We start from the raw sequence: 18,451 nt of genomic DNA, 5'->3' as shown, positions 1-18,451 counted from the left end.
GTGAGATATCATCTTACACCTGTCAGAATGGCTATTATCAAAAAGGCCACAAATAACAAATGCTGTCGAGGATGTGGAGCAAAGGGAACCCTTGAACATCATTCATGGGAATGTAAATTGGTGCAAGTACGGAATACAGTATGGAGGTTCCTCAAAAAACTAAAAATAGAACTACCATATGATCCAGCAATTTCACTCCTAGGTATATATCCAAAGAAACTGAAAACACTAATTTGGAAAGATACATGCATCCCAATGTTCATAGCAGCATTATTTACAATTGCCAAGATACGGAAGCAACCTAAGTGTCCATCAACAGATGAGTGGATAAAAGAGATACGGTGTACATATATACACAACAGAATACTACTCAGCCATAAAAAAGAATGAAATTTCATCATCTGCAACAACAAAGATGGACCTGGAGAGTATTATGCTTAGTGAAATAAGTCACACAGAGAAAGACAAATACTGTATGATATCACATATGTGAAATCTAAAAAATAAAACAAATGAATGAATACAACAAAACAAAAACAGACTCACAGACATAGAAAACAAACTAATGTCTACCAGTGGGGACAGGGGATTAACAGGTACAAACTACTATGTATACAATAAATAAGCTATGGGGATATATTGTACAACACAGGAAATAGAGCCAATATTTTATAATAGCTTTAAATGAAGTATAATCTATAAAAATTTTGTATCAAAATTTTGTAATGTCCATGTACATTAGTTACACTATTTCCTTCAGATTTTCACAGTTGTTATACTTTACATGCATACTTATTTTTAATAATTTATACTGCAAATACATACTGTCAATCCCACCACAAGTATCTAAATGCTCCCTCCACCTTGAAATCTTTAATGATCCTATTCTCCCCAGCCTCTCTTTCAGGTAGAAGGCTCCTTTCTCTCAATCCCTACAGCTCTTGCTCATAAGCAGCAAGCACTGTGATTAAGCACCTGGGCTCAGGAGCCAAACAGTCTGGATTCAAATCCAGCTTCTGCCACTAATTAGTTCGGGCAAATTAATTTTTCTGTATCTCATTTCTTCATTTGTAAAACAGGTTATGTAAATCATTAATTACTTCAAGAGTTGTGGGGATTAAATAAGTTAATACAGATAAAGCCTTTCAAACAGAGTAACATACAATGGCATTTAATAAGGCAGCCAAGACAGGCTATCTCTACTCCTTGCTCTAAATTGGCAACTTAATCATAAGTACTGTTGAAAAGGATAGTTATAAAGTAACAAAAACATTAGGAACTAACTTGTGTGATTGGAAACATTTTAAAATAGCTTAAAGGTATATTCTTACTATAAATCTCACAAACTCATCATGCCATGACTGATGGCTTCAACCTATTTCTTAATGAGTTAGGCAAATTTTTTTGTGAAAAGTCTTGTCATTTTTTGTTGTTGTTGGTAGCCAAACAAAGCACTAGATAGCTAATCCACATGGCAAAAAATAAATTTCTTAAAACAAAAAACTACAGGGTCAAACAAAAAAACCCAAAACCATCATTACAGGGTCCTACGGTTGTTATCCCGTTCGTGTATAGTTTTACGTGTAACAATATTCACACACAACAATCAAATAACAAGTGAAAACAAATCTAGTAAGTGATAAGCAGAATATATGGCAAAATATATAAACTATATGTGGAAAATCCAAATTCTGTATTGAATTTCTGTGTGTATGTGAGAGTAAATGATACATATGTATACCGATGAGATAAAGAAGGCTAACAAGTGATATCTGATGGGAGAGGTGATTTTTATTTTTATTTTTTGACATACTTCTATTTTTTTCAAATCTTCTTCAAAGAGTATGTATTGAATAGAATGCTTAGCAGAGTATTTAGCATATAGAAAGAAATGAATAAATGTTAACTCTTAGTAAAAAAGGATTTAAACTGCTAATAAAAAATTAAAATAGATCTCAGTTATCTTATTGACACACTTGCCATAAAACTTTAAAAAAAAGACTTGATTTCAATTTCACTACCAACCAAATTCCCTACCATGGAATTAGTAAGTAGAGGAACTTACTAATGTACTGGCAATTGTATCAAAATCAGGGATTAAGATAAACTGGAGGATATAAATGGTTCTGTGGATCACCATGAAATAATGTCATATTTAATATATTTAATTGTTTCTACCATCTTTTATTTAGCATGTTATGATAGTTACTTTAAGATGATGTTCTTATAAGTATCTATCTGTTAAAAATACAGGTTTGGGTCTATAAAAACCAAGCTGTCAAATTAAGCACAACCAGCTGATATTATCAATACGTATTTGCAACTTATTAATTATATTTGTCCTATTCATTTTTTGGTTACTGGTAAACAAAGTTGTAGAAAATAACTTGGAAGATACAGTAACTTAAGTTGGTAAAATTCTGTATTTAACATAATTTTTTTCCTCTGAGAACTGTGAGAAGACTGAAATTATCCAATTAAAGAAACAAAACATCTAAGTCCAACTTAAATTATTTATTTACATATTTAAATCTAGTGTATTATCTAAATTATTTGGCAAAAGAAAATACTGTCTTTCTCTTCTTTCTACCATTATTCTAATATTATTGCTTAATAAAAACCACATCTTTTCAAGATCAATAAAACTAAAAGCTGGTTCTTTGAGAAGATAAACAAAATTGATAAACCATTAGCCAGATTCATCAAGAGGGAGAGGACTCAAATCAATAAAATTAGAAATGAAAAAGGAGAAGTTACAAAGACACTACAGAAATACAAAGCATCCTAAGAGACTACTACAAGCAACTCTATGCCAATAAAATGGACTACCTGGAAGAAATGGACAAATTCTTAGAAAGGTATAACCTTCCAAGACTGAACCAGGAAGAAACAGAAAATATGAACAGAACAATCATAAGTAATGAAATTGAAACTGTGATTAAAAATCTTCCAGAAAACAGAAGTCCAGGACCAGATGGCTTCGCAGGTGAATTCTATCAACATTTAGAGAAGAGCTAACACCCATCCTTCTCAAACTCTTCCAAAAAATTGCAGAGGAAGGAACACTCCCAAACTCATTCTATGAGGCTACCATCACCCTGATACCAAAACCAGACAAAGATACTACAAAAAAAGAAAATTACAGACCAATATCACTGATGAATATAGATGCAAAAATCCTCAACAAAATACTAGCAAACAGAATCCAACAACACATTAAAAGGATCATACACCATGATCAAGTGGGATTTATCCCAGGGATGCAAGGATTCTTCAATATACACAAATCAATCAATGTGATACACCATATTAACAAATTGAAGATAAAAAACCATATGATCATCTCAATAGATGCAGAAAAAGCTTTTGACAAAATTCAACACCCATTTATGATAAAAACTCTCCAGAAAGTGGGCAAAGATGGAACCTACCTCAACATAATAAAAGGTCATACATGACAAACCCACAGCAAACATCATTCTCAGTGGTGAAAAACTGAAAGCATTTCCTCTAAGATCAGGAAGAAGACAAGGATGTCCACTCTCGCCACTATTATTCAACATAGCTTTGGAAGTTCTAGCCACAGCAATCAGAGAAGAAAAAGAAATAAAAGGAATACAAATTGGAAAGGAAAAAGTAGAACTGTCACTGTTTGCAGATGACATGATACTATACATAGAGAATCCTAAAGATGCCACCAGAAAACTACTAGGGCTAATCAATGAATTTGGTAAAGTTGCAGGATACAAAATTAATGCACAGAAATCTCTTGCATTCCTATATACTAATGATGAAAAATATAAAAGAGAAATTAAGGAAACACTCCCATTTACCACTGCAACAAAAAGAATAAAATACCTGGTAATAAACCTACCCAGGGAGACAAAAGACCTGTATGCAGAAAACTGTAAGACACTGATGAAAGAAATTAAAGATGATACCAAAAGATGGAGAGATATACCATGTTCCTGGATTGGAAGAATCAATATTGTGAAAATGACAATAATACCCAAAGCAATCTACAGATTCATTGCAATCCCTATCAAATTACCAATGGCATTTTTTTTTTACAGAACTAGAACAAAAAATCTTAAAATTTGTATGGAGACACAAAAGACCCCGAATAGCCAAAGCAGTCTTGAGGGAAAAAAGCGGAGCTGGAGGAATCAGACTCCCTGACTTCAGACTATATTACAAAGCTATAGTAATGAAGACAATATGGTACTTGCACAGAAACAGAAATATAGATCAATGGAACAGGATAGAAAGCCCAGAGATAAAGCCATGCACCTATGGTCAACTAATCTATGACAAAGGAGGCAAGGATACACAGTGGAGAAAAGACAGTCTCTTCAATAAGTGGTGCTGGGAAAACTGGACAGCTACATGTAAAAGAATGAAATTAGAACACTTCCTAACACCATACACAAAAATAAACCCAAAATGGGTTAGAGACCTAAATGTGAGACTGGACACTATAAAACTCGTAGAGGAAAACATAGGAAGAACACTCTTTGACATAAATCACAGCAAGATCTTTTTTGATCCACCTCCTAGAGTAATGGAAATAAAAACAAAAATAAACAAATGGGACCTAATGAAACTTAAAAGCTTTTGCAAAGCAAAGGAAACTACAAACAAGAGGAAAAGACAACCCTCAGAATAGGAGAAAATATTTGCAAATGAATCAACGGACAAAGGATTAATCTCCAACATATATAAACAGCTCATGCAGCTCAATATTAAAAAAACAAACAACCCAATCCAAAAATGGGCAAAAGACCTAAATAGACATTTCTCCAAAGAAGACATACAGATGGCCAAGAAGCACATGAAAAGCTGCTCAACATCACTAATTATTAGAGACATGCAAATCAAAACTACAATGAGGTATCACTTCACACCAGTGAGAATGAGCATCAGCAGAAAATCTACAAACAACAAATGCTGGAGCGGGTATGGAGAAAAGGGAACCCTCTTGCACTGTTGGTGGGAATGTAAATTGATACAGCCACTATGGAGAACAGTATGGAGGTTCCTTAAAAAACTAAAAATAGAATTACCATATGACTCACCAATCCCACTACTGGGCATATATCCAAAGAAAACCATAATTCAAAAAGACACATGCACCCCAATGTTCATTGCAGCACTATTTACAATAGCCAGGTCATGGAAGCAACGTAAATGCCCATCGACAGACGAATGGATAAAGAAGATGCGGTACATATATACAATGGAATATTACTCAGCCATAAAAAGGCAAGAAATTGGGTCATTTGTAGAGACGTGGATGGATCTAGGGACTGTCATACAGAGTGAAGTAAGTCAGAAAGAGAAAAACAAATATCGTATATTAACGCATATATGTGGAACCTAGAAAAACGGTACAGATGAACCGGTTTGCAGGGCAGAAATAGAGACACAGAAGTAGAGAACAAACGTACGGACACCAAGGGGGGAAAGTGGCGGGGGGTGGGGGTGGGGGTGTGATGAACTGGGAGATTGGGATTGACATGTATACGCTGATGTGTATAAAATGGATGACTAATTAAAAAAAACCATATCTTTTCAGATACATTTCTATATAATCTGCTAAGAGAAGCAAAATCAAAAATTAAAATTAAGAAAAGGTGAAAATTAAGGGATGGGAAAAATCAAATTGACGTTAGTTTTCTCTTCTAATTCATCTCATCTATGTGTCCCTTGTAACTGTCTAGCGTGAAAGCTTAAAATTTAATAACTCACTAATATGGAATATCATATTCTTTATTAGCACAGCATATTAGGCCCTCTATGATCTGGCTCCATAAGCTGGCCCTTCCAGTCACAGCTGTCATTACTTTTCTATATATAACTAGCACTCTAGCCAAACTAAACTACTGACCATTCCCTAGCTATATACAGTGACATTTTTGCCTTTGCACTTTTGAATATGTTATTCTTGTTGCCTGGAATGACCTCTACATCAACGTAGTTTATCAACTCCTGTCCTTCCGTTTTCATCTTGAATCCCTCTACACTGCCTATCAAATAATAAGCACTGTAAATATATGTTGCATATAAGGAACAGTACCTGTCTTAGTACATTAACCATACACTACTTTCTATTATGCTTTTAAATACTGTACCCATCCTTTAAGAGAGGATATGGTATCTGAATTCAACCCAATTAATACATACTGAGTTTCTCTGCACTTGAAGAGCTAATTTCTAGAAATACAGAAATGCGTAAGAAAATCTTAAACTTTGGTGAGGCAAACAGATAAGTTCAGTATCATGGTATTCAAAAACTTCAATACAAATCATATGAATACAGAAAAGTGGGTTAAGAACAGAGGAATATAACTAACCCAAGCTGAAAAGAAGAGGGGGGAAGAAATGTGCAAAGTTTTCCTGAGGAGATGACTGCTGAGTCTTTTAAAAACAAGCAGCAATTCTGACTTGATATAACTGAATACTTATTTGATTTTTATTAGCTTATTTATTTCATTAGTTCAAGAATTACCAAACAACTAACATCATAATACAGATAGACAGATACATCACTACCATAAATTTTTTAAGTGCTATGACCAAATGCAAAACAAAGAATCACGGAATACAGTGAAAAAAGCAATTAATTCTGTATCAGGCTTCATAGAGGAAGTAAAATCTAAGCTGAGCCTCAGCAAATAATTAGGATTTCACTAGACATAGAAAAAAGAAACAGACAAGTAGACAAGAAGGCACTCCAGATGTCTTGAAATTGCTCTGAATTTGATGAAGTTAACGGCCAATGACTGTAAATGAAATTCTAGAGAAAGCCAATGTCTAGTTCAACACAAGTGTCACTGGCAAAACCAGAATTAAACTCACTTTACTCACAAAGTTAAGACATCTTCAGTACAGTAAGCCATATATTAATTCTTTCAGAGTTCTAGAATACCAAAGGGGCTATTTCCAGGACATTTTCCCTCTTAATTCAATGCAGAGCAAAACTATTACTTAATAGAGTTAAGTCTCTTTGAACACCTAATAGAATAAACACAGGCATAACATAAGAATAGTTATCTTCAGGTACTATTCAAATTCTGTTATTTCTGTTAAAGGCCTAATTTTTCCTTCAATTACTTGGAATTTTCTCTAACCAAACACCATCATACTTTATTGGATGTTTCTTAATTCTGTGGTTTAAAACTATGGTTCTTAACCTTTTTTTTGGCTCTGTGCTCCTCTGCTGACCTAATAAAGTTCTGCACCCTCTCCCTAGAAAAACTAAAATGTAGGCACCTGCGCACATTCCCACACACACTTTTGCATACTGTATGGAGTAGGGGATGTTTTAGAACTCTAATTAAAAACTTTAAACTTTATAAAGGCTTGAACTCATACTGAACTATAAAAGAGAAACACAAAATTTAAAAATCAACCAAAAGACTATGAGGTCAATTAGTACATTACTCTGCCTGATATAGTGCAGAGCAATGCTATGAGAGCTAACCTTGGATCTCTGTTCATTGCTCCCCAAAATCAAATGAGAGACACAAAGAATAGCATTATTATCCACAGCTGATATATGATGTAAAATCATACAAATAGGTTTAAATGAATAAAAGCGACGGGAATAGAGTCTTAGGTCTTTAACTTAAGGCTTTTTAAAATTTTGGTACTATTTAACACATTAGCCCTATGTAACAGGGATTACTCATGGAATACTTTAACATAATTCTAAATTAAAATAGAGATTGCTCCGTGTAATAGTCTATGACAAACACATGACTTCCAAGGTCTTTCCATTCTTTAGTAGCATGCCTCCTCACCCCTCCCCCAACACTATCCCTCACTTGTTACCACTTCTTTAAGCTGTATTCCACACGAAGACATGAATATATGAATCTGCTTCTTAATTCTCTCCTACCTTCCCTTCATTCTATAACCCAAAATACAATGCTAATAAAGGTTGACAAGTATAAAAGCAATGATAAAAAAAATACTTCAATGAGAGAAAGAATTTTAATTCTGATGGGAAATCAATCATGAAACAGTGTTACTATATCCTGAAGTATCACTTCTAGAACTTTATTGTACATAAAAATCATTTATGGAGTTTATTAAAAGTGTAGCTTCCTAATCTCCACTCTGAGATTCTGAGTTAACAGATTTAAATATGCTATTCTGGGGCCAAGGAATCTGCCTTTAACACAATTCTTACGCTGGTGATCTGGGAAACACCTTTTGAGAGACATGCCCCAAACACCTTTGAAAATTACCTGTAGACCTTATAACCACTTAATTCTAAATCAACATTTATAGAAGTCAAACAGCAACAAACTAAGCAGAAAAAGTCCCTGCCCTCATAGATTTTATATTCTAGTGAAAGAGAAGAAAAAGATATATAATTAAATCATATTATATGTGAGGTTGCAATAAATGTTATGAAAGAAAACAAAGAAGGTTAAGACAGAGGGAAAGCCTTGCAGATAAGGCAGCAACAACAGAAGAAAGGAGGGAACCAGGACACTAGTTTATCTGTGGGAAGAGAGCCAAATTTAAACCTGCTTTTCCTCAAGCACAAGTATTCAAGAGAGATATAAAATGTTTTCAGGGGCTTCCTGGTGGCACAGTGGTTAAGAATCTGCCTGCCAATGCAGGGGACACGGGTTCGAGCCCTGACCCGGGAAGATCCCACATGCCGCGGAGAAACTAAGCCCGTGCACCACAACTACTGAGCCTGCACTCTAGAGCCTGCAAGCCACAACTACTGAGCATGCATGCCACAACTACTGAAGCCCGTGTGCCTAGAGCCCGTGCCCCGCAACAAAGAGTAGCTCCCACTCGCCCCTACCAGAGAAAGCCTGCGCACAGCAATGAAGACCCAGTGAAGACCCAACGAGGCAGCCAAAAAAAATAAATTAAAAAGAAAAAATGTTTTCAATTTTGTTTACTGATTATATTCTAATATTTTTATCTTCCAATTTTAGTAATTCGGATGTTAAAAATTGGGCTTGTGGGGGCTTCCCTGGTGGTGCAGTGGTTGAGAATCTGCCTGCCGATGCAGGGGACACGGGTTCGAGCCCTGGTCTGGGAAGATCCCACATGCCGCGGAGCAACTAAGCCCGTGCACCACAACTACTGAGTCTGCGCGTCTGGAGCCTGTGCTCCGCAACGAGAGGCCACGATAGTGAGAGGCCCACGCACCGCGATGAAGAGTGGCCCCCACTCGCCGCAACTGGAGAGAGCCCTCGCACAGAAACGAAGACCCAACACAGCCAGAAATAAATAAATTAAAAAAAAAAAAAAAAAGCTGCTGTTTCAGCTTCTAAAAAAAAAATTGGGCTTGTGGGCTAACATGGAAACAATCTATATTTATAACTATTTCTAAGGGAAAACGTTTCTATGTAATAAGTTTTTGAGATGATTTCTCTTCTCAGCACAAAATGAAATGGATTTGTTCTTATTTTTAGAACAAACATGAGAATAGACCCTGAATTCACTAGGAATTGTATATTTAGCAGAATCTTGGTATCCTTTACTGTATTTGTTAGGCAATCTACCATCGAAATTGAAAAGCAGTTTAAAAACATAAAGCATGAAATGCCACAGGGAAAATCCAATATTCTACCTGCATGCACATTTTGTAAGAGAGATTTTTCTTTCTGATCTCAACTTCAAAAAGCTGAGAATGTACACCATTATCATCAAAGTCAATGTACTAGGCTAGTATAGATTGTAAAATTGAAACAAAACTGTTTACCTTTAAAGCTTTTGCAAACCCAAACTGTAGTTATTATAAACTGGGATGTTACCATTTGAAGAAATGGTATCTAGCAGATGAGACGTATCTGAAAGAGAAAGGGGGCTATCTTTTGGAAAGAGAAGATCCCCAAAACACTTCGTGTGCTAAATAGCAACTCGAACACTTTTTGCATTATATCTTGGCAACGTTTTTTCACTGATTCTAATTTAGAAGGCTTAAACTCCCACAAAAGAGCAATATTAGTAAAGTAGTACTTACAAAGTATAGCAAGAGGTAAATAGTTTTACCTTAAATTGGTTTATCTCAATCTGTATTCTCATCTTTTCTTTTCTTTTTTTTTTTTTATCTTTTAGAGGGATGCCTAGACAGAAATGAAAAGGTCTAAATCCCCAGATGTGCTAACATTTGAAGAGATATAAAAGAAGCTATTAGAGAGTTATTTTTGTCTGAAGGTACATTCAGATGGCTCTACTCAAAAGCTTTAAATATGAAAGTTTGGGGTGAGTTCTTAGCACTAGCTATTCCAAGCCTTTAAAACTGCACTTACAAAATCTGTAGATTTTAAGTTTTGAATGGTATTATAAAAAATAACAACAGTAACACATGGTCATTGTAGAAAAAAAGTAGAAAGTGGAAGGGAAAATTAATCATCCACAGCTGTACCACCCAGTTACAACACTTAACATGACTGTACTGCCTTAAAACTTTGATGACACATATTTTTAACCCAATTCTTATTCAAAGTTGTAAATACTAATTGCCTTTAAATAAAACTTTTTATTAACTAAAAAAGTAATATGCTTATTATAGAAAATCTAGGACATAACAGAAAATTAAAAGAAGAAAATGAAAAATACCCGAGATCTTCCTACTTAGCAATAACCACTATTAACACTTCATTGGTCTTCCTAAGTCTTTTTGCAAAGTGTATATGCTGAACAGCCTGACTTTTAAGCACAATTAATTTTGGAACATTCACGGGTCCCGGGTGGAAGATGATATAACAAAGGGCTTGGTTATATATAATACTACCACTGGGGTTTATTAGTGTTTCCCATTATAAAAAAAAAAAAAAGGAACAACTACTTCAAGTAATTTAATATATATTTTAAAGATTCATATTATTATGCAAGTTCCTTGGAAATGAAAACAGCTATTATTTGTTCTCTAACCTTGTGGAGAGAGCCTAGAGATGATTTGAAAACTAAAACACAAATATGAAAAGGACCTAATCTTCTCTCCAAAAACATGATTTCTCTTCCCTGCTCTAATTTTTTTCTTAGAAATAAAAATAAATATAAGGGCACAAATACAATGAGAAATGAACTTTAAGGCAAAACACACTACAATCTATTACGGCATTTTTACTGTATTAGATCTAAATCATTTCCAAATTATTATTTTCAAATGGAACAAAATCTCCTAAAATACTAAAGTCTGTAAGTTTACTGTATTCCAACTAACACCTTTTATTTATTCCAGAATAAACTCTTTTCAGCTTCTTTAACTGTCTCTTCTCAATTAAGTATTTCAGCTTTTAATACACATTATACACACTTCAATCATATTTTTCTAATCTTTCCAAATTGAAGATAGTCAATCCTTACACAAAGTTGTGCCTTTGGTCCCCTTGTTTTTTTTACTAGACTCTGTCCTGGGCAATCTCATTCCCTCCCATTTCTTCAACCATTGTCCTTCTGCAGGTTAATTCCTCATTGAACACCTCTAACCTAGCCCTAGTCACTCTGCTGAGCTCCATATTCCGCCTTCTAATAATTCTGAGCTGCACATCTTCAAATGCATGCTCCTCTCACATTCCCTCGGCATCACCATCACCTGGGCTCAAATTTATTTTGGCCCTCATCCTCTCCATCACACCCACATCCAATAGTTTGCCATTATACCACTTCTACTTGCTGAATTTACTTCTCTTTGTAACCTTATTTATTATTTGTTCCTACTGCTTATTATCTCTTGATGGCATTAACTCAAGAGCCTTTTAATTGGTTTCCTTTCTCCATTCTCTCTCCTTCCATTTCAGCCTTCAAACCTCAAAATACTAGTAAAATCATGTCACTCCCTTAGCTAAAACCCGTGATGAATCTACACTGCCTACATTCTAAATTCCTTAGCAAGCAAACAAGGTCCTCCATAATTAGTCCCAGCTTACCTTTCTAGACTTATCTGCCATGACAGGACCTCATCATCCTACACTCTAACCAACCACTGGGTATAAACTATTCCTCTGGAATATGCTGTACTCTCCTGCTTCCATACATGTAATTGTTTACCTACCACCTTGAAGTAAGGGATAAAGTCATGTCTGTCATTGTAAATACAGGGCTTTACATACTACTTAGCATAGCATAGGTCAAATAATTGTTTAATGAACTCCTCAACTTCACCTATCGATAGTCTACTCACCTTCCAAAATTATGACCTCTAGAATACAATCTAATAAAGTATTTTTCAATGCCAACTTCCCCACCTCCCCAGAGTAGTTGATCCCTCCTCTGCACTCTCCTAACACTATAATAAAGCTTATCACAGTAGTCCTCAGAGTATGCACGCTTAGAATATACAGCTGATCCTTGAACAACAGGGGTTTTAACTGCATGAGTCCACTTATACGCGGATCTTTTTCAATAGTAAATACTATAGCACTACAGGATCCTCAGCTGGTTGAATCCGCGGATGCAGAACCCCAGATAGGGAGGAACCAAGTATACAGACAGCCTACAGAGGGCCAAGTTAGACAGAGATTTTTGACGGCATCGAAACAAAGATGTACCATCAAAAATCCAAAAGTGATTATGTTCTCCCTGTTTGTAGGGAGAAAAATCTTAGGTACTAGATGGAATCTCATCAATTAAGGTTTTCCTTCCATAATTTGTTTCAAGCCTTTTGTATCCCCTAGCAAAAAATCATACAATTAAATATATCAATATTTCAGGCTATTCTGCAAGCAGTCCCATGACTTCCAGGTGTTCTGACAATGGAACAAGTTTGAAAATCAGTTTTAACACATTTTACAGTTTACCATAACTGTGTATGTACCCTTTTTTAAACTTCTTGGGCCAGGAATTGTCCCCTAAGTCATAGAACAAAGCAGGTGCTCAATAAATGTCTTGTTAGTTGAAATCCTTCATCCTTTCATCACTGCACTTAAACATTTTCTGAACCTTCTTAAATGCACTTTTTTTTTTGGAAGAATGGCAACTACAATAAATAGAACTACATGGAGTATCAAGCTCTAACATTCTATAGTTCTGAACAAGAAGCAAATCCAGATTCTATTACCAAAGGGCCCCAATTTTCATATTGACATTAAAAAGACAGAATTACAGAATCCAGTGGGGATGGGGGAGTTGGACTACTAGGGAGTAAGAAGCACCTTGTTAAAATTCCCAATTACTTTCTGGATTTTGATCTTAATTGAGAATAAACACGTCAACAAATTTCAAATTTAACTGAGGAGGAGATTAAAATCCGTGCACAAAATCCATTCGTATTTCAATTACTACTTGTACTTGGAAACCTCTATTTTAAAATTTTTGAGGCTTCATGATGATGCTTTTGTACTCTCATGCCCAACTAAAAAGCAATTACAAAACTAAATAATCTTTAGCTATATTTTAAGAAAGCCTTTTTTTTTTAACAGCCCATTACATGTACCACTTTTTAACAACTTAATTCAGAAATCAACTATAATTTTAACAAGGATATATAATACTCAAGTTTATTTTCACCAAAATATTATTTTAAATGGCCAAAATTAAAATTTCAAGTTCAGCACTGTTGGGGTCACTGGCGCATCGATGCCTCTTCTATAACTACAAGCTTTTAAAACTACATAGCAATATTCTTAAAGCTTTCAAAAATATTTTAAAATTTAAAAGCTTTCAAAAATATAATTTAAAATTCAGAAGAGGCAAAAATTCTTATTAGACATAAATTCCCAACTATTAAGTACTTTCTATTCATTTCCACTTAGTAGCTGATTTTCTCCCTATTTCTAATGCTAATTGTTATTTCTCTCAGTTGCCCCAAATACATGAATGAGATCCCTTCTAAAATACAACTCTGAGACGAGATATACTAAGTCTTAGTCCTAGTTCTATCACAAATATTATATATAAAACATATTGCTATATATTACTAATATATATTAAATATGATAAAATTATAAATCTTTTATAGATCATACACATGTAGTCCTATTATAACACCACAAAAAGCAAACCAAAAAATTTAGAAATTTTAACAGGATAAAACAAAAATAGAATATACTAAAGTTGTGATATTTTCTTCCCTCTCCCCAATTGGTCATCCTGCATACCTCCTAGAAAGCAGACACTACCCTGGAGAGACCATACTGTAGCCAGACAAAGTACCTGTAGTTCCCAGAAACACTATGCTGTTCCATGCCTTGCATTCACTGTAGTTCAGCATTCTGGAATGCCCCTCTCAAACCCTCCAAAAAAAATCCGCAAGCAATCTTCAACTTCTTTAAGAATCAGTTCAAGTATAAACATCTCTATACCTTTTAACTCCATTATAGAATCATCATCTTTTTAAGCATCTGTTTCCCTACTCAACTATACACCACTTAAGAGTAGGGAACTTCTCTTTTGATATCAGGGATCTGAATGTCTAGCTCTGGCAGATACATATTTGTACAATCAACACTCTCATAGCACAGATGAAGAAACTGAGATTTAAGTTATACAATGTGCCCAAGGTACTAATGCCATTGGGTTGCTCTGTAATGATAATGTGGCACCCTCTATATCTAATGTATGTGATTTCTTGCTCACTAAAAGGCTCAGTAGTGTATGGAACAGCTGTAAAATTCTCCTTACAGTAAATTTCAAAATAAGGGTTAATTCAATATCTTACGAACATATACTAGAAGAAAAAAGAGAACAAATGATAATATCTAAGTGATTGTTTTTTATTACTAAAACACCATATACCACTTATTTATAAATAAGGTATCTGAGTCACCTATTTGCTGAAAATCATACTCATGTGCCCAGTCTATAGAATACGGTTCTGGAGCATCTATATTTACTAATTGCATACAAAACAGTTATAACCTATGGGTTTCTGAAAGTTGTGCCCACTCAAAGCATTTATTTAGTAATGACTCAGATTGTAGGCTAGGACAGAAAAAGAAATGATTTCCTAGTGTCTACAAGAGTGGTTTGTCAAATCTATTATTTACAAAATGTTTGTATACATCAAATACAAAAAAAGTGAGGAAGTCAAAATTTTAATTATCTCTTTGAGACCATCACATTACTTTTTGCTACTAAACTGCAAGAATTTTCTCTCTCTTGGACTAAGAACATCAGAAATACATTATTATGTTTATAAACAAAAGAATGTTTTAAGTTTAAGTTCTAAGTATGGATTCTATTAGATCATATGGGAATACAGTATTCTGAACATTAGTCACTAGGAATGATTCAAAGCATTCAGAAATTTACCTTTATGTAAAGAGAAATAGTCTCCCTGCTCTTTTGCAGGGCTTAAGAAACACTATTGACAAAATGCTTCTGAAAACACCTGTAATTTATTCAAACCTATAAGCAACTTCTTAGCACTTTGATGCAGCCATTCTCCAGCCTCATTCTAAATACCCGTTTCCAATCTGTAAAACTAGATGCTTGGACTAGAACTCTATGGTTTCTTCCAGGTCTAAAATCTTGTGACATCAATTTGGAAGATATTTTACTACTTAAAAATAATGACGTATGAAAGGACTGTTTCTTATGTGAGTTATAACTATAAAACACTGTGGAGACAAGAGTAACAAACACACTACACAAATATAATGTCGCTAAATAAAATATTAAAAGTAATATACAAGACAAACTTGGGAATTATTCTACTACCAAATAATCCTACATTATGAATGGATTCGAGAAGAGGCTCCTTAGTTTAAATACAGCTGCCCTAATGAGTCAAGCACTATGTTAACCATTGTTTTCAGTGAAAGTAGTCACTGATAGTCTCAAAAACAGCATATGGGAAGCCAGTGACAGATTAGATTATTTTAAAATTACAGTTTTAATCAAGGACCAAAAAATTAACACGACTTTTCAGAAGCTATTAGATAAAAGCACTAGTACACTTCCCAGTTTCAGATATGAGAATATTCATTTTATTCAGCTACCACTACTAGTATTATAATGATTAAAACTTATCTTGGGCTAACTATATGGGACTGGCACTTTCGACTTTACATTTATTAATGCATTTAATCCTACAGCAACCCATTAATTAGGTACTGTCATTATGCCCATTTTACAGATGAAGAAACTGAGGCCAAAAAAGTAAAGTGACTTGTTCAAGTTCACTTCCACTAGTAAAGAGTCAAACAACTGGTTCACTTCAAGCACGATTTCCAACAACATTCAATTATTTTTCTATTCCTGAAGAATTTCCGATAGAGAAATTAATTTGGCTCATTATCAATTACCGAATTATAAATTAATACGTTTATTTTAGTAGCCTCCTGTGTTATATTATTTCCTCTTACGAAAAAAAAATAATTGACTCTGGATATATGGGTGGAGTATAACCAAGAGCATCGTGCCATCTGAACTGCCTGTGACTTCTGGTAGAATAGATACCAATACCTAAACGTATTAAAAATTTTGTGTTGATGCAAAAATTCAGTCTGCTCAGATGAAGCTGAGAGAAAAGACCAGGAGTACGCCACAGTAACTGTTAACCATTTAATTACACTCTATAAAATCTCCGATGGCCGACTTGAGCAGTAAAATTATTATTGTAACAGTTTGAAACCACCTTTTTACATGAGCCAGAATTAATTTTCTAACGGTATTTCATTCCAAAAACGTTTAGAATTTTCTTGCCAAAACTGCCTAAAAGTTGCAGGTCCAACTTCCATCCCACTTAAACTTTTCCTCTCCCTACTCCTGTAATTCTTCCTACGGGCACCATTTCACTTTACTTCTAAAAACTGTACCTGCTCTTCGGCACTCGGGACTAGGCTTCCTTCTCAGCTTCTTCACGTCTGGGCGTCGGGTTCTTTCAGCCCACACCCACCACACCCCTGCGGGCCCCCGCCCAGCGCTGCTCCTCCTCCCGGGGTTCTCCAGCACCGACTCAGCACCTATCAGCGACGCCCCCCGGCCCCTGGCCCAACCCATCCTCGGACACGTGCGAGGGTGTGTTTGTGTCAGCCCGTCAGTCCCGCCAGGGACGGGGCTCACTCACCGAGACAGAAGCGCCAACTTCTGCTCCAGCATCATCTCCAGCTTCTGCCCCTGTTTGGAGATCCAGTGGTCCACTCCATGCAGGCGGTAGCACGTCTCCAGCATCAACCTGAAGTCGGCCACGAACTCGGTGATGCCCCCGTATTGGCCGCTGGCGAACTTCTCCTCCATCTTCAGCAGACACATGCCCTTCCCGGGCTGCTGCCGGAGGGCGCGACTGCCCCGGCCCCCGCTGCGCGGCCCCTCGGCCGCCTCCTCCTCCCCAGTGGCAACGCCCCCCAAGGGCTGCAGGAAGGGGGAGGTGAGGCCTCGGTGCTTCTCCTGCAGAAACTCGCCCAGGATGCGGTAACCCTGCTGCAGCTCGTAGGTCAGCTCCTGCTCCGTGCAGCCACCTCCCCCGACTACCATCGCCTCCTCCTCCTCCTGGTCGTCCGCGTCCTCCCTCGAAGAGGCACTCCTTCCTCGGGCCGGCCCTGAGGCCGGGGCCGCCGCTGCCACCAACTCGTCGTCGTCCTCTTCCTCGGCCGCCGGTGGCGGCCGCTCCTCCTCCCCGGCCGGCTCCATCTCCCCCGGCGTCCCGGGCACGCTCATGCCCCCGGCAGGCCCAGCTTGGGCGGTGTGGAGCGGACGCTCGAGGCGCCGGGGCACGCGTGAGCGCGGGCCGCTTCCTCAGGGGTCGGCTGCGCCGCGCAGCCCCAGCCGCATCGGGCCTCGCTCTCCTCAGCCGCCGGCTCGGCTCGGTGCGCGCGGGGGTCTCGAGCTCGCCGCCGGCGGGGCGGGGTTACATGGCGCGCGGAGGAGGGGGGAGAGAAGAGGAGAGCCTAGGTGCCCTCCTCTCCCCTCCCCCCGGCGACGGCGCGCGCGCGGCCCTAGCCTGCCTCACCCCTCCGCGCCCCGCCCGGCTACTCTTCACCCGCCAGGCCCGGTTTGGCCTCCGCGGCCTCGGCGCCCCACCCCCTCCCGGGCCGGCTAGAAGGCTGGGAGGGGGCGAGGAGGAAGGGGGGGGGTTTCTCTAGCCTCCCCGGAGGGGGCCGAAGCACAGGGCCGCCGCGGTTCGGGCTCCTCCTCCTCTCCCTCACATCCCCTCCCGCCCCTCTCTACCTGCGGGGAACCCGGGTAGGAGGAGGTGGCGCGCGGACGGGGCCCGGCGACAACTGTCAGTTAGAAGCCCTGCTGGGCGGGGGCAAGAGAAGGGGGAGGGCACTCAGGCCCCCCCCCCTCCTGGTTGGGGCGAGCTGTGGAAAGACGCAAAGAAAGAGGCACCGTCGCGGTCCACGGTGAGCATGCGTAGTACACCACCACCAGCCCGACTTAACGTCCCGCCCCGCTAAGCGAAAGCAAGGATTTAGTCTCAGCTTCAGGCCCTGAGGCCTGGTAGGTTGCGCGGACCAATGATGTCATCAGCTTGTAGCCGACTGTAAGGGGCGGAGCGAAGAGGGACGCAAGGCGCCTGCGCAGCTTT

The 18,451-nt window shown here is 37.8% G+C and overlaps 1 protein-coding gene across 4 annotated transcripts in view; it reads right to left on the bottom strand.

Moving 5' to 3' along the window:
- Positions 1 to 18,260, bottom strand: part of KIAA2026 (KIAA2026 ortholog) — a 106,302-nt gene extending 88,042 nt beyond the window's left edge. For 3 of the 4 annotated variants that reach the window (XM_057548701.1, XM_007182189.2, XM_007182190.3), the window contains exon 1: positions 16,991 to 18,260. In XM_057548701.1, the coding sequence (XP_057404684.1) occupies positions 16,991 to 17,580 (590 nt within the window). In that variant the 5' untranslated portion in view covers positions 17,581 to 18,260. Of the gene's footprint in view, positions 1 to 16,739; positions 16,851 to 16,990 lie in introns of those variants that run through there. The other variant, XM_057548702.1, reaches the window with a different exon arrangement.
- Positions 18,261 to 18,451: the final 191 nt, after the last annotated feature.

This window comes from Balaenoptera acutorostrata, chromosome 6 (assembly GCF_949987535.1).
Source record: "Balaenoptera acutorostrata chromosome 6, mBalAcu1.1, whole genome shotgun sequence".
Taxonomy (NCBI): Eukaryota; Metazoa; Chordata; class Mammalia; order Artiodactyla; family Balaenopteridae; genus Balaenoptera; species Balaenoptera acutorostrata.
Note: the sequence above shows the minus strand (reverse complement) of the source record. Positions and strands in the feature narration are given on the sequence as shown.